At 34.6% G+C, this 17,752-nt stretch overlaps 1 protein-coding gene across 1 annotated transcript in view; it reads left to right on the top strand.

Moving 5' to 3' along the window:
- Mib1 (E3 ubiquitin-protein ligase mind bomb 1) overlaps positions 1-13,747 on the top strand; it is a 506,537-nt gene extending 492,790 nt beyond the window's left edge. The window contains exons 10-11 of the mRNA XM_076386737.1: positions 11,854-12,095; positions 13,317-13,747. Of these exons, the coding sequence (XP_076242852.1) occupies positions 11,854-12,070 (217 nt within the window). The 3' untranslated portion in view covers positions 12,071-12,095; positions 13,317-13,747. The remainder of the gene's footprint in view (positions 1-11,853; positions 12,096-13,316) is intronic.
- Positions 13,748-17,752: the final 4,005 nt, after the last annotated feature.

Here is a 17,752-nt window from a genome sequence, read left to right as displayed (position 1 = left end):
GTTGACTTTCCAGACTTGGCAGGGAATTTTTCTCTCTCCCCCGCCTCCAAAGAGTGATTCTGATTCATAACACGTATTCTGTCACAAACCTAACTTGGGGGTGAAACAAGCAATAGAAAGTGTCCACTTAGAAATAGTTAGCTCATCGATCGTAGTCTCCGCGAACTCGTCATTACACGCTCGACTTCTCCACTTTGTTTACACGGCTGATTCGCATTAGTGAGGAGTGAGCCAACGATTCGTGCGTACGTGTTAATTAACGCTAGGATGCTGAATGATGGCGTATCTTGGGCGATGGAGTGTGACTGGTAACAAAAGTTAGAAACTTCGTCGTAAACATGGCTGAGAACAAGATAATTGGGAGCTATGATAGTAATAAGCTATGAGCTTATTACTATCAGAGATGCGATATGTAAGAACAATGGCGGCTCACAAGTCGTCACGTGACTCACGTCAACAAGTAACATTGAAGTATGCAAGTCACGTGACCACTTGTGAACTGCCATTGCTCTTACATATCGCATCCCTGGTTACGATGGCTATGCATTCTTTGGTGCACGCAAACATTCGGAATGTTCCTCAGTAATTGCGTCTTGCAAAGTATTTACCATTTCTGTTATAAAGGATTTTAATTTCGATTGTTTTAGTGTACTGAATGTTTTAATTCTAACAGTGTCTTCATGGTAATGTATTTTGTGAAATCAGTCTACAGTTCATTTAAACATTTTTCAATTGTGAGCTTTAAGCTCGATTTTTTGTTAAACTGAATTTGTTTAATTCTAGCGAAGTCTTAATTTTTTCTTTGCATTAATTAATCGCAGAGTCTGCAGGCTATACCTTTGAGGTATTAAGTGTATAACACGGTGGTACGTTCATGTCGTACATTCTACGTTCCAGTTCACCACGATCCTGTATAGGAGCTAATTAATAGGGAAACCTACTGATGTATTAATTCGGACATGTTAAGCGCGAACCGCATAGAATCTAATACCAGACTGCTGCACAAGATTGCAATTCCGATGTAATTCTGTTTTATTGCACCAAGTAGACTGGGGTACTATATCCAAATAATAATTACTGTATATAGTAATAATTTAGTTATTAATAATTTAGTTCGAGGATTACGTACTTTCAGATTTTTCCGCGTAATTTGTGAGCGACTGGGGTTTCGAGACTTACAATTAGGCGACAAAAATACTTCTTCAGGTATTGAGCAGATATTAGACAACTGCAACATAGATATAACAGTATAAGTGCAGCGGAAATTGGCCTTTGTGTCCAGTTTTACATATATCTTTTAAACGCCTATACATTTTTCAAACATCTAATCAAAATTGACTCGCAATTAGACCAACCCTCACGGAAAATTTCTTCCAAACGAAACATAGCATAGTCTTTTTTTCGCGGAGTTACGTAATCCCTAACACTTAAAATCAGCCAATTGCAACGAATTTTTTGGTTACAACAAAACATTGTTACACTACAAGTGTTGTCTCATACATTAAAAAAAATAAAAAAGTTATACAACGTTAATCTGCAGTATAACGGCATATTATACATACGTAATAGTAAAAGCAACTGAAGAAACTGGTTAAAAGTACATAGTATATATATACATGCCAGAAAATTCAATACATTTGTTGTATACTTTACATATATGCATAATATGCATATACAAGGTGTTCGATGACTAATGTAAGAAATTTTAAGGGATGATTCTACTTGCTAAAATAAGACACAAATGAAAATAGATGAAACTGCGTTTCAGGCTTCGTTTCCGGGTTATTAAATGTTGAGGAAATGTTTAAAATATGCATGAAATTATGTTTGACTCGGAACTTATTCTAGTGTCTTCGCTGTGTCTTACACTCTGACTAATGCACGCCGGCAGTAGAATATGGATAATTTTATATGTAGAATCGCCCGTTAAAATATTTGACACTTGTTGTTGAACACTATGTGCTTATATTATAGAGAGATACTTCAAATATACATATTTATACATGTATACAATTATCTATGGATATTATTTTTATAAAATTTAAAACCTAATGAAACAGTAAGAGAAACTGGACGCAATATTGCAAGGATTTCATCAACAGATGTTAGAAATGTTTAAAATGATTCTGTATGCCAAAATAAGATAAAAATGTAAAATGTTCTTATTGTAACACCATAATTTGTGTGTGGACCTGAGTATTGCTGTACTCGTCCATGATTACTATTTGTATTGTACGATTGAAGATTCAGAACTGACTAGTGTTCAAGAAAAAGTGCCAAAAATTTTAAGGTGACCAAAATGAGAAAAAAATGACGAAATTGTGTGTAGAGTTATACTATCATTGTGTACGATACGATATAGACACCACTACTGTTCGATTTTCAGAAGAAATTCCCTGGTGGCCGGAACCGCTAACTTGCGGTGTTTCCGCTTCTCTGACTCCTGAATCCCTGAATGGTACTGGCCCATGGGATGTGCGCTCTACTAAATCGTCTTAATCAATTATTATCTGCGACATGTTGCACGTGGGTCTTCATTTATTCCCTATCTGTGTTTAATGCCTGTCGCTTTTTCTTCTCCGCAAGATCACTTACTTTTAATGTCGTTCCCATATTGGTTAATGGGATTGTTATTCACGATTTAGAGAGACTCGTGTCGTACACAGAAAGCGCTGGACAACCCAATTTTCTCCAATTCAAGTTCAAAACAGGCTAAATAGTGTTAAATTATTTTACACGTAATCAAACGAATCGTAATCAAAATTTTATGTATTGATTACGAAAGAAGTTAAATATAAATGAACGTATCTGCTCCTTTACTACATAGAAAAAATGTTAAGCTGAAGTTATTGAAGTTTCATGTATGTTCAATTGTCAGCTAACAAAATAATTTTAAGTTGACTAGTTCGATTTAATAGTAAGTTCGTTTGAATTTACGAAATGTATAAATTATGTGAATGATTTATTCTAATTTTAAGTTTGTTCTGAAATTGGTTTAACTGTTAGAACCTTGAGTCGATTTTTTTGTAATTTAAATGATTGCAAATCGATTCGAAGCTTGATTTGACTGTTGGGACCTTGATACGACTGTTAGAATCTAGTTGCTTATGAATCGATTCGAAGCTTGGTTCGACTGTTGGAACCTTGGTTCTACTACTGGAACCTTGATTTGATTGTTGAAGTTTAAATATTTAACTCAACTCGAATGTATAAATCTTGATTAATCAATTTTATTTAAATGTAACAATCTTTAAATTGATTGATTATTTGAATGATCGAGTATATTATGAACCTTGTTTTTACTCTATAACTAGTTAACGGAACACGTGAATGGCACCAATAATGAGGCGAAACGAGATGTTATGGAGTAGAAACGATTCGTTGACTGACTTCTTCGAACTCTCCCATACCTTTCGTAACCCCTGTAGAAGACATGTATCGCTGAACAAAAGAGGGAGTTTTGAGCGTTGCTAAATTCTATTGGCTTCTCCAGGAAGTAAGAAACCTCGTCTCAATTAATGATCTGGCAGAGGAGAAAACCTTATACTTAGAAAAATGTTAGTAACTCACGTGAAGCGGAAGTCGACCATGTCGAAAATTAAAAAGAAGTTCTCACTCTAAACATCCGTTTATGTTACGCTGTATAACGAATCGGCAGGGAGTCAAGCGTGCGCCCCGAGACCCTTCTTCATCTCGATCGGTTGCAGCCCAAATGTCTAGACGCACCAATAGTTTATGGCGAGGAACATATTTTCCTCAACGAACATCCTTTTTCTTTATTCTCTGAACAAGAAAGTCCTCGAAAACCTTTAAGAATTGGTATCTGTTTAGAACAGGCAAGTAAAAGAAATTGAATTGAAATGTTTAAAAGCACTGAAAGAAAATCTGTTTCTCTTTAGCAAAAGTTGTAGTATCGTTGAACGAACTAATGTAGAATTTACAAAAGTATTCTAACAAGTCTGAGTTTAATAGAATCAGTAAGAAACGACTTTGTGCAGAGCTGCTTTTACTGTAACCAAGCTATCTTTGTTAATTTTACAAAGGTCTATAACAGGTCCTACAACAGTCTATATACCCTGCTTAAACCTACTTAGGATACCTTTGCAAGATTTGTATGACCATTCTTCTCTGTGTAAGTCAGTGAAAGAGATGATCTTGCTCTTAAAGATAAAAGAAGAGAGTCGATCTGTTATACAATCTGACAAGGTCAATCGAAATACATATCTAGTATTGGATTGAGCCACGCGTCAGCTAACTGGATCGTTATTCAAACATCGAATAATACTTACACTATTGACATTGGAACTTATACATATCGTACTACTGACATTTCACCTGAGTTTGAACAATTAACAACTCGGAAATGGAGCTTCAAACACAATTTCATCATTCTTGAATTTCCTTTCATTTTACCACGTAGAATCTCTTAAAATTTTTTACGATATTCCTCGAAAACGCTACATAAAATTTAATCTCTCATTACTCTTAAATAAAGAAAATGTATCTGTGGTTAAATGTATTTCCTCTTCATATTTCGTAGCGCATAATTTCCTTGTTGAATTTTAATTTCGACCGAATATACTCCCAGAGGATTATTCATCGTTATCAGCGTCCTAATTTTGTAAATACTCGCCCTATTTCGTGGCTGGTATAAGTAATTAATTTCCACCGAGCAGATTGCTGAATCTTCCTTTCGGTAGCGGCGTTCAATTCTGCTGAGATCGTCGGAGTTGTTTAAGTCGACCATTTAGATAGAGATTTCCTAAAGTTACGCCGCGACTTTGACGCGAACAACACGATACAGCTTGTCACTTTGAAATTTCATGGCCGATAGTGCGGAATACCTGTGGCTCGCGCATTAACAGGGATTAGATTAGATCTTCAAGCTTTCAGAGAGAGATTAATTTCCTACGGTAATACCTAGCTAGACTGATATTAAAGTACTTCCTATTAACAACGAGATACTGTAGGGATGGTTTCTCTGTTTATTCATGAATTATTTCGTGATACATTTTTTATGTATTATTACGACATATTTTATCAACGCTTTATTTTTTTCTTACTATTAAAACAGTTGGAATTTTTATGTAAAGAGCATTTTGCAATATACTCTGCTGCAACAGATTACTTCTATTAAAACTACAAGATATACAGGGTCGTACACGCAATTGTTTCGAGTTATAACTGCGTTTTTAGTACAATTAGAAAACAGTATCAAAAAAAGAAAATGAATAATTCAAATTGTACTACATTTGTAAGGCAATGTTCTTTTTGTAAATATGGTGATACATGAGCGATGAACAACTGCATTATTTTTTTTAATATAGAAATGCATATTCTTTTTTGTCGTAATTTGAATGTTCTCATTATTCTATGAAAGAAAGTGGTTAAAAAATTATTAGTTTACGAGATATTTTGAATAAATGTCTTTATTGAAGATGTTCAAACGCTTTTTCATGACATTCTATACATACATTTCAAACCATACCTTCTAATTGTTTCTATCTCTAAATCAACTTAATCTTTGGCTATTGTTGCAAATTGTAATTTTATTTGTTCCGTTAATAAATAGAAACAAATCAAATGGACTCAAATTGGATTAACGAGCACTTACTGCACGTATCTACTTTCTCATTGTTCGTGAAATACGACATTTCATACAATTATAGTTTTTATAATTCTTGCAGGATTCTTATTTAGAATATGTTTTTACGGTATAATAAAATGTTTTGGAATATACTACATTTATTTCTAGTAATAAAAAGAATATCAGTGAAGAAATGATGCACGCAATTAAATATTTAAGCATTTTCTCTAATAAAAACATTTATTTAAAATATCTTGTAAACTAATCATTTTTTTATCACTGTACTCCAATATTCTCTTACGTAGAATGATAAAAGCATTCGATCTGCGCAACAAAAAATATACATCTTCATTAATGAAGGTAATGCATCCGTTAAATACACATTCATCGTTGCATGTACATATAAAAGAAATATGGTCCTACAAATATACTACTCTTTACATCATACATCTGTTTCCTCTGACATCTTTTTGCAATTGCACTGAAAGCAGAGTTATGACTTGAAACCATTGCTTGGAGTACCCGGTATAACGCAAGACAAATTAAAGGTGTATTATCATATATCATTAAATTCTAGGTTTTAAAAATGTATAAATGAAATTACATATTGAGAGAATAAATGAATTTAAAGTAATAAACTTTTCTCTTCAGAGAATCTACTCTTCTTCAAGAATAGTGATTTTAATCAATTTTTACACGACAAAGCAAAAGAAGCTGCAGCTTGAAAGACTAAAACTTAGGAACTACAGTACAGTGAATATTGCAAAATTTATAGAAAGAAATGATTTAAGAATATTATGGAATTATTTGAATCCACTCAATTTAGAATACAAGTTTTCTCCAGCTAAAATTGTACAAAATTAAACAACTGTTTTTTGGAAGGTTCTAGTCGCTACACAAGATGAAATGTTGGTTTCTAGCCATAGTAGACAAGCTTGTATTTCATTGACAGATTTCCTGCTTTTCAAACATTTTACACAAAAAGAAGAAGAAAATTATGAACAAAATCCATGAAAGTAGTACACGTTTTCTGTACCGAAGATTCATTTCTGTGTTGATTAAAAATCACGAGCATTGAGCCCATTTGTTTCTCGGCTGGTAGCGCATCGAATCGTAAAAAGGCTAGACGGCAAACATTGAGGAGCGAGGAGAAAATGTAAACAGAGGTAAAGGCGTTCTGATACATCCATAAACGCGTTTATCGGTGGCGTGGCATGAGCCACGTGTACACGAAGTGGTGCACGGGGATCATTAATATTCAAGAGGCACTGGATCAGATTTTATTCACACCAGCCGTCATAAACCAGGCGAATTGATGTTCCCGCAAATACAGATGTCTCGTGGCAGTACGTGTCGGGGACATCAGTCGCGACCAATCCATTGTACTTACGACGCCTAATAGTGCGCTTAAAAATTTTACTGCCTACGGAACGCGTCTAGCAAACGGCGCCGTCTGCGTGAGGAATTTCCTTGCGAATCTAATGGAGAAACCTGCTGATAGAGGTATCGATGTTTTTCGCTAAAAATATTGTCTTCCTTGATGCAAGATTTTCGTTGAATGTAGATAGGTTTAATTTTGACTTCGTTGAAGAAGGCTTCATGAGAAGATAGATCTTGGTTTAGGGTCTTTGCGTGTGCATCGTATTTTAATCCTAGTACGACACCCTGGGGTCATCAACGACTCCACCAAATTTTAAACTTAGAATAAGACCATGGCAAAGAAGATTAGAAAAATAATTTTTCGAAAATGAGAAACATTATTTTAACTGTTAAGATATTTTCTCCACAGTGCCAAAAAATAGAAGGATGTTGTTCTAGGGTTATATCGTTTGCGAAGAGAGGTTCTTGGGTGTTGAATTCTTGTTTTAGATAACTTTGCTAATTTATTGAATTCAAAATGTTAGTTTTTATTTTTGTTCGAAATGAAATTTTGCCCAAACGTGTTCCCATATTTCTTAGTGCAATTAATTAAAGAAGAATGTACCAAGATATCCTGATAAAATTTTACCGATTTCTGTATAAGTCTCTTTCCGGCTGCAATTGCGGGTTCGGTTGAATAAACGAGATTAACTCTCAGGTACGTAGATAAGGGGCAATAGAGGTCTCCATAGACAAGAGATGTGATCTTAAGGACTCATTCGAAGGGAGGCAAGGAGGAATTGGCTCGGAATCACGCGGAGTTAAAACTTTAATCAATGCGGGGATGAAGCACGGTTGTCTCTCGTTCAATCCGACTCGTGAGATTACGCTGCAGAGAGTTAAAATGGAATCACCTAACAGCATGTGGCTGTGTTAAGTCTTGCAAGGTCACATTAACAGGCAAGTATTTAATGATTCGCCTTAAAAGGGGATTTTCGTGGAACAGGACTAAAAACAAGCAGCAAGTGATGAATTTTTCTTGGCAAAACTGTTGATAATATTGGAATAAATTATTTTGGACAAAAAGACATTTTTCAGTTACATGAAAGAGAAACAATTTTCCTTATAGTTGATGTCTTTTTTTAGCCTAAAGTAGTTTATCTAAACTTGATAGATAGTTTTCTGAAAAGAAAAATTCATAAAAATTAGAACTGTGTACATGAGAATCTTCTCTGAAGAGGATAACCGGTAGAGAAAATGATAACAGCAAACGCCAAATAAGGAGAGGTCCCCAAGAGCCGCGACGTAGGCTGCATTGGCGTCGCCAGCAGATTCAATTTAAGATAGCTGTGAATTCTGGATTCCCAGAATACGACGTACTATATTAGAGTTTATGGAAGTTTACAGTACCAACACCTGGCAACTCTACAACGTAGACCAACTAAATTGTTTGCCAGTTATATATCCAATAGACTCATGATTTCTGACCAGCACGCAAACATTGTTGCATGTCATAATGATAACTACACTCCTTTTTCCCCGAGATCTATCTTGTAGATAAAGCAATATATTAGTACAAACAAGGTAATGGGAAAATTTATGGCACCAAAACCGATGTTATCTTCATCAGTTAACAAGAAAGTAATCAGAACGTGTACTTAATTTGGGTGTAGTATTATATGCGACTTAATCTATGTACATGAATCAGTGAAGATTGATCAAGAAATTTTGTTACTGCTGTGAAAGGTTCATAGGAAGTTGTATTACCTTGTTAAACTTCTCACGCGATGCTGCATTTCTTCGTTTCTTGGCATTGGCTTGGAATTTCAAATCGCATGTAATAGAAATTTGAAGAAGTGATACTATACATGTACTGAAATAAGACGAAAATGAAAATAGACGATTGCGTTTGGGATTCTAAACTAATTCTACTGACTTCGCTGTGTCTGACCTGATTAATATACATTAACAGTAGAATAAATCCCTAGCCATACACATTTCACGTATATTTTAGGCGTTTTCGAAACAATTAACTCGGAAACAAAACCCCAGATGCAATTTCGCCTATCTTTATTTACGTCTTATTTCAACATGCAGAATTGTCCTTTTAATATTTGCGTTACCTAGCATCTGTTACCCTGTCTAGATAATACAGTGTAGTCTACAATACTTTAATCAGAATAATGATATGCTCGACAAAGACTCAATTTTACATTTTTCTGTAGTTGGGCAGTGTAGAAGTAAAAGAATGTAAAAAGTCTATAGCAATTACTTGCTATTAATAAAATAAAATCTAGGAGGGTAAAATGTACAAGTAAGACCTCACTTAATGACCACGCAACTGATTCGACATACCAAATCAGAGTATCTTGATTTGGCATACGGAGTCCATTAAACACAAGGTCGAAATGGATCTGACTTATCGATCCTTAAATTCCACTGGCTCGAGCCAGGTACAGAATAGAATAGGACGGGTTTGCATAGGATTCTCGCTGATCTAAAATTCGAAAAGGACCGCAGACGATGACAGATCAATACGCAGGGTGTCTCTCTCACTGGCTTTCTCCTTCGGATCTTCCGTTCTTACTGGGGCTTCCTTTCGCGCACTCCACTCCCCAATAATGGAATGCTATATAAGCGGCCGTCTTCTTCCTCAGACTGATCCTTTTATATGATAATTGCAACGTATTTGCCAGAGATCGTGTATAAACTGGCGGGCTTTATTGGGACGAAGCACTGCATTGTGCCCTGGCGCAAAGTCGACAGATTCGAGCCAGTCTTCATCCCGCTGTTGCTCTATCCTCGAGCCGATCCTTTCCCGAGACGTCTTCCTGGCTATGCTGTCACTGTCCCTCTCGCGTTCTTCCTGATCTCCTCGCCCGTTTTATACTTATGTCTTCTCGTATTCGTATTCGCGATTCTTTGGGGTGGAATGATAAACGCTCGATGAGAATTGTTCCTTTTTATATACTATGCATTGGGCGGTCCTAGTGCGATTTTTATGCGAAGTGTTGATTTTATTCTTTGCTCGAGAAAAGGAAGAGTGGGTAATGAACTCTTATAACACAAATTTAATACTTACCTTTCCAGTTTCATGCGCTTTATGTATATGATACGAGAGATCTTTTACTCGTGAATAAATAAATAAATGATGTATCGGGGCACAGGTGAGACTTCTGTTTGTGGGTACGAATTTTGAAATAGTATTTATAACAATTGAATATGTGATGATTTTACTTCCATTTCGTTATCGATTTCTAGATAGAAATTTTTAAATATTCCAATTTCTGCATAGTTAGATATTCGAATTTCCTAATATTTGATTATAGAACTTTGTAGAAATATTCAAATTTCTGAAATCTTTATTTTTTATATATTCGAAGTTTGGTTTTAAGTTTTCTAGTGTTCCAAGTTTTAAACGTTCAAGTTTTTTGACGCTTTAACGATGTAGTTTACAAGCATTCGCATTTTGTAACTATAAATGTAAATGTAAATTTTCAGATATTCACATTTTTGTATATTTCGGTATTTAAGTTTCAAATTTTCAGATATTTATTATTATTTTAACACTATTAAATGTACAAATATTAAAGCTTGTTAATATTCAGATGTTAAAACTTAAATATTTTAGAATATTACAATTTTTACATAATGTAGTATTTAAATATTCAGTCTTCAAACATAAATTATTGAATATTCAAATTTAAAATATGCAGTTCACTTCAGCAACTAAGTAATATATTAATATTACGTAATATTAATAAGTATGCAAAATTACAATCCAACAAAAAGGATTAGGCACATTCCTTACAAACAGTAAAAAGATTACCCACAGTAGACACATAGATCTGTAAGCATATCAACATATTTAATATCAACATTTCATCAAACTTGCTTCTAAACACTACTTTAAATTACACTTAAAATGTCAGAAATCTTGTACACTCTCAACATTTCGGCAACGCCCGTGTCTGTAAAAAACCTTCTTTGGAACCCAACACAGAGTCATTAGAATTATCCCAGACTCCTTCCAAAGTACATACTCCAGGAAGAACACTAAGATTTCTAATTTATCCGCGCACCTATTTAAAGCCTCCCGCACTCGCCCACTAAATATTCATGCAGAATCATCTTAGAAGTCGTATTAACCCGGAGGGTTCTAAGCAATTTTGTAGGAAAGATTATGTTTCCGTGGACAGAGAGCCGTCGAACGGAATTGGCTAAGCGGCGCAGGAAGCGAGAGCAGGGAAAGGATGGGAAAAAGTGAAACTAATTTTTGTTCAAGCATCGGTGGTCTCTTCTTTCCCGTCTCAGTGCGAAAAGTTTCCTCTGCTTACCTAGCAGGAAGTTGGTATCCGTGCTACGTTAATCCCGCAAATAGATGACTCCACGAAATGGTACGTCTGGGGTGGACCTGGAAAGGATAAGCCCTCGTTACCTTGGCTCCCTTTCCGAACACACCAGAGACTTGCACAACGTTTGTAGGCTTCTGAGATACCTCTCACAGGTTATCATTTCGATCTGACGAACAGTCCTTCGTAGCTTTACCTTGCTTATAATTTCCTAGTTGCAAGATTTCTGATCAGCCAAGTATTATGTGGGATAAGGGAATGAAAATAGAAAATCGCAGATAGGATAGCTGAGATGACTGGCTCAAGAATTAATCAGATATTAAAATTGGTAAATAGGTATTTGGATTGTGGAATTTAAATATTTGAAGTTTTGAAACTTTTAATATGGGAAATATATTTAGGTTAATATTTTTGTTTTCTTTACTGTGTCTGCTTTGAGAGACAAATTAAATATACAAAGTACAGACGAGATCCCTCCGAAAACCGTTTTCCTAATAGCGCGGTCCCTTTATATCGTACAAATCGTAAAATCTCCATAGTGACGCTCATTTTCAGGTGTTTCGACGAGACCCATTTTATCCGCGTCACGTTACAGCCGTTGAAACGGCGAGAAGCTCGACCGCTTTCACAGTCACTTAGTTTCTCAAGTATAGGGGGATGGATAAGAAGAACAGTGAGAGGAAGAGAGAGAGCGTTGGTGAAAGGAAAAGGGCGAGCTGGAGAGCACTTAAACACTTTGACAGTTAGATTTAAACTGCCCTGTGATGCATGAACTGTCATCTCTTGTTGCTGATCTGGTAAACTTGAAATGTGACCAGTTCCATGCTTCATTTGTTAGAATTGTCCTTTATTATTTATATTGTTTAATTTGCTTGTACTTTATTAGCGACAAATTTGGAAAATATTCATTATTAAGATTAATATGTTACAGTTATTTTTTTTTTTGTTTTTAGATACACATGTATGCACCTAAATTCAATGTACTGTACGTTTGTAGTTAGTTTTTGATGAATGTTATTTTGAAATATTTAATTTTCCTAATTTTCGAGTATTTACATTTTCTAATATTTAAATATTCAAACATTCGACAATTTTGAAATGGTGAGTTTTGCATGTTATGAATTATTCAAATATACAATTTTTAAATTTATTAGCATTAAAATATTCTTATTCTTAAAAATTCAGAAACTGAAATTCTGACATGTTGATATCTTTTAGTATTTCATATTTAAATTTTTGAATATATAAATACTTAAATATTGTATTTCTGAAATTTTGGAATTTCAAAATTTCCAAAATTTACATATTTAAATATTTTTATACTAATATACATATTAATATAACAATTTTTAAACATTCAAATTTTAGCATTTGAATACTATGTGAAATTTGTGTACGTATTTTAAAATCTAGGAATGGATATTAAAATGTATAAATATTCGAACATTTGTTATTCAGATTTGCTTCTCGCGTGAGTATTCTTTGTATTGGCTGTTATTAGTGAACGATTATTCTATTACAATTTATATTCTCATAATACTATTCATTTACGAATTCATTCCTTTACTGAAACATTGGAAGCTAATATCAGTATGTACAGCTGGTACTTAAGTTGGCAGTTAGGGTAGTACTTAGCTTCACTTTTGTCGCCGCTACAGGCACCGATTAGTAGATATGATCGATTCGGTCAAATAATGAAATTTCATGTGGCTTGACTCTTGTAAGCGAGTAGACTGACTTATGTATTTTGCTAAAATCAATTAGATAAGCATTTCTTTCGTCTGCCGACTTACCAGCCGTATAGAATAGGTACATAAACTAACACACGTAACGTAGATTACTTGAATTTGAATAAATAACTAAAAAGTCAACTTTTTACATTTCCTACATTTTTGCAACAAAATTTGATACACTAATACTGCTTTCAATCTCAGAAGCCTGAATAAAAAAATCTTCGTAATATCTCCATTTCAAAAAATAATTTTCTGTATTTATAACAAAAAATTCAATTGTTTCAGATGCAACTGCGCTACCTCCTATAACTCTACTTTCCTTTTTCTATTTTTCTCTCTTTTCAAAGTAATTTTTTATTTCTCCTTGTTCCCCTCCTATACTTTCTCTCTGGCTCTCTGTATCCTCAGTCACCTCTGTTGAGTTTTCTCCCTTGTGGCAAATTTACATGAAGTTCCACCTTTATTCATTAACCCATACATATTCAGATACGTTCCAACAATACACGATAGCGTAAACGTTCGGCTGTTGTACTCAGCGCGCCACTTGCGCGAAAATTCGATGGCCACTAGCAACATAAGGGTCCCGAAGAGTCTTTTACTTGGAATCTTTCTACGGTAACGCAATTCCATGATAACGTCTCGAATAACCGATTAAAGGTTCTCAAGTGACCAGTGTTTACAGCACACAACGACCTTTATGTACCATAAGAAGCGCAATAAAGGGCAGTTGGAGCAAGCAGTTTTCTCTTTCATTAAATCCCAATGAGACCTCACTTTCCCTATGTTAGAACCTACCCCTCTATCCATAAAAGAATATTTACACCAATAAATAAATAAATAGAATTTTGAATTTACTGGTCGTCAATTATTTTACCCTACCTACTTGTTACGTTATTGAACGTACTGTGACAAACTACATATTTTTCAAATTTTTAGATTGTGTACATATTCGTATACAGGGTGGACCACGATATGTGATCATTCTGCTGCTAGCGGTTCAACCGAGAATTTTTTTAGCTAATATAACTTGGTTCAAGAAGGGCTTTAAGATGATTAAACCAAATTTTTTATGCCAATCCTTTTTTTCTAGAGTTTTCAAAATCACCTTCCGCTTTTTATAGGTAAACCTATAATTCTTTTACACCTATCTCTTAGCGAATATTGAAACGAATTCAACAAGCATCATAACAAATTTTTCCTTCATCTAAACCAAAGAATCTTAATTGAAACAATATTTAAAATGGTGTCCACTAGCTACAAATATTTACTGACATTGTTGGATAATTAATACTAATTATTAACAGCTCTGGGAAGTGCACAACAGCGTGATTTGTGACTTCTCTTTAGTGGAATCTTACAAAATTCTTCCAGCTAAGAGTTTTCTTTAGTCTTTTTTGGTCCAGAAAAAAAAATTTGTTGTGGATGTTTGCTGAATTCGTTTCAGTATTCACTAAATGATGAGTGTAGAAAAATTGTAGGTTGACCTACAAACAACTGATGGTAACTTTGGAAACTCTGCGGAAAAAGGGTTGCCAAAAAATTTGTTACAATCATTTTACCGTTTTCATTGAACCACATTTAGTTAAAAAATTTGTGATCGAACCGCTAGTAGTAGAATAATCTAATTGTAAGCTTATCACCTTTTGTGGTTCATTGTGTATACAAACACCCAATTTAATATATATATTCAATTGGACAATATTCAATAAATAATTATTAACTTGGAAATTTATGTCTCCAAAGAGAAATTTCGGGGAATATCATTCCCCAAATATTAAAGCAGTTGTATGTGTATTTTTATTAAATTTTATTGTATGAATACATATATATACAAACGTACGCTGCGTGATGTGTGACTAATTATAATATGATTTTATACCATAAGAAACTAGTTTTTAAATTCTATAATTCTAAAGTTCTGTTTCTAATATTCGCCTTTCTATCTGTTTCAGGTAAGTCAGACAATGTTTTCCAGAAAAAAACTCGCAAATTGAGGGTAAGGTAGCGTTTCTAACTTTTAACTCATGTTATTTTCGATGATTTGAGGGTCTCCGTGAAATTCAATTACAGAAACTTGTCGATGCACTTTGACAATTAATGTCTACCGTGCTTGTCCCTTCGCGTTGCCATTTCAATTACAATTACAAAACCACTTTTTCGTTCGAACAGATAATGAGAAACCTCATTATCTTGTGAATGACTCTAATGATAGAAAAGAAGAGCTTTGCGCCTTGTTGAATAAACTATCTCTGAGTCATAGCACGTTGAGGAGTTGATGTAAGGTAACTAGGTAATGAAAAACTAATCGGCTCTTTCAATTAGTGAGATATTATTTAATTTCACGCGTAGCTTCACTCTGAAGCTTCAATTGTTAACAATTGTGGACGTTCGAAATGATTCCAAGTACTATACGTATCCCATAAGAAGTCTCATCTAAAGCATTGATTTTATTGCTTTCTATGGGAGTTCTTATGAAACAAGTATAGTACATATTCTTGGCTCTCGAACTCATCGTTGTCGCGATACAAGCATCATAACATGTTTCATCGCATATGGCCTGCTTTAATGTTCATGACTCGGGTAAATGTTACCAAAGGTGATGGGTTAGAAGATATAATCTCAGTCAAATAGTTAAATGCAAAGGATGCTTCGAAATTATGTACATAATCGGTGGATCAGAGCTATAATCAGCGCGAACTTTGTTCGAGATGCCATTTGTGTTTTAAAAATTATACCACTAGCCCTGCCAAAAAGTTTTCGACTAAACGCAATAAAATGAAGGTATTTACAAATATTGCAGTTTTTGAAATGTAAAATGCTGTCGTATGAATGTAAACCGTATGGGAATATTAGATGGGTTTGATGCAATAACAATTTACTTTTTACAAACTACAATATTTTTGAACTGTTGCGTTTGATCGAAAACTTTTTGCTAGAGGTTGTACACAAGGTAACCTACAACGGGGTAGAGTTTTTACAGTGTGCATCAGAAGATGGACACTTTTGCAAGGTAAGTTCCATGTAGGTAGAAAATGAAAAAAGTTCATGTGCACATGTGTCCGGAAACGTCTAGTTTTCTAGCTACACGCTATTTTATATAGTGTACGATGTGATACGTTCTTTAAGATCCATGAGTTTGCACCACTCATTTAAAGGGTCGGAATAACTCTTCGCCTAATACATAGTACGTACCTCCAAAGAGATAGTACACACTGTAGGCAAGAAATGGACGAGCACTTTACGCAATATAAATTGGCATATCATATAACTAAAGAACTATTCGTTTTCAGGCACACTTCATCTTTTTTCGTTATCTTTGTGTCTAGAATCTATTTTCCAAAAATGTTCCGCGCTTTCCTTACTTTTTTCGGATTTCGAGCCAATGTTTTACACAACACAAAGTACCATATAACTGAAGAATTAACCATTTTCGTACATGTGTTCGCATGAATTTTTTTATTGTTTCCGTGTGTAGAACGTGTCTTCTAAAATGTTCCACATGTTTGGAAACACCTGGTATATACCAATATTAAGTTGCCAACTGAATTCGCAACCTTTACCCCTTTTAAACCTGACTGTTACTAAAGGTGAAGCAAAAATTTACATCGGATGCCTCAGAACTAGTGGTTCCTCCGTGGAAATGTAGTTATTGTGGGTACATGAAAAAATAAGCGGAAAATATAGAATAAAGTTTTTCGATGTGGAACTTCGTTTCCGAAGAAATTGAATTTCAATTACGATCGGTGCACAAGCGTATGGAAGTTCAGGTTTGAGTGTTTGAAGGGTACACGCGATAAGGGAAACACTTACACTTTGAACACTGGCTTCCTCTACTATAATATAGAAACATTCGTTCCTCCCCATTTACTTCTCCAATGGCTGAAGCTGTACATTGGTACTCTTGTTCTCGATTAAAATTCAACGTCAGTGTTCTTAAAAACGAAGCATTATATAAAAAAAAACGTGTTCCATATTTTCGACTTATTTTTTCGTGTCGGTTCACCACTTTTCTGCTTGTACCGCCAGTTCTGGGACACCCCGTAGATACCAAACAGTCTGGAACCACGAACAGAGAACGAGGAATTACTGTACACGTATTTCAAGGTTTAGGTATTTGTTGAATCATCATGAGATAGTTTTAGTCATAAATCATAAATAATTAAAATCTATCTGCTGTTATTAAATATTCATTCTAGATTTTTCTGATTTGAAGTTGATTAACGTTAATAATTAAAGATTACAACAAATGTTTCCAGGATTCTAATGAATAGTTTTATTCATTCTAATTAATAGTGTTCTAATTAATGGATACAGGATGTAAAAATATTAATGGTCACGGCTGAAGGGGGTGAATCTACACCTCTGAAACGGTGGACACTTGTAAAAAAAACCTGTCTGCAAAATTGTTTATAAGATTGAAAATTAACTTTAATTTTTTTATTGCCTAATCATATTCAGATCGTTTAGCAGAGAAAGTGTTTGAAAGTAACCATATGCCGCTAATGAAGCGTTTAGTTAGGAAAAATTGTTAAAGATTTGACATCGGTTTGACTGTGTAGAGTCACACATTGGGGCATGGGCCTACCACACTCTGCTATGCGACAGCGGCTACCCTGAACGTGAGGCCCAGCATAGTGGTGTGCGAACATCAGTACAGGAGGCTTAGCAAGGTGCATTGACCTAATAAGTCTAATTCGAGTAGTTCTTCTTTCTTTCCAATA

Source organism: Calliopsis andreniformis, chromosome 10 (assembly GCF_051401765.1).
Source record: "Calliopsis andreniformis isolate RMS-2024a chromosome 10, iyCalAndr_principal, whole genome shotgun sequence".
Classification (NCBI taxonomy): Eukaryota; Metazoa; Arthropoda; class Insecta; order Hymenoptera; family Andrenidae; genus Calliopsis; species Calliopsis andreniformis.
This window is presented reverse-complemented; position numbering and strand designations above follow the sequence as displayed.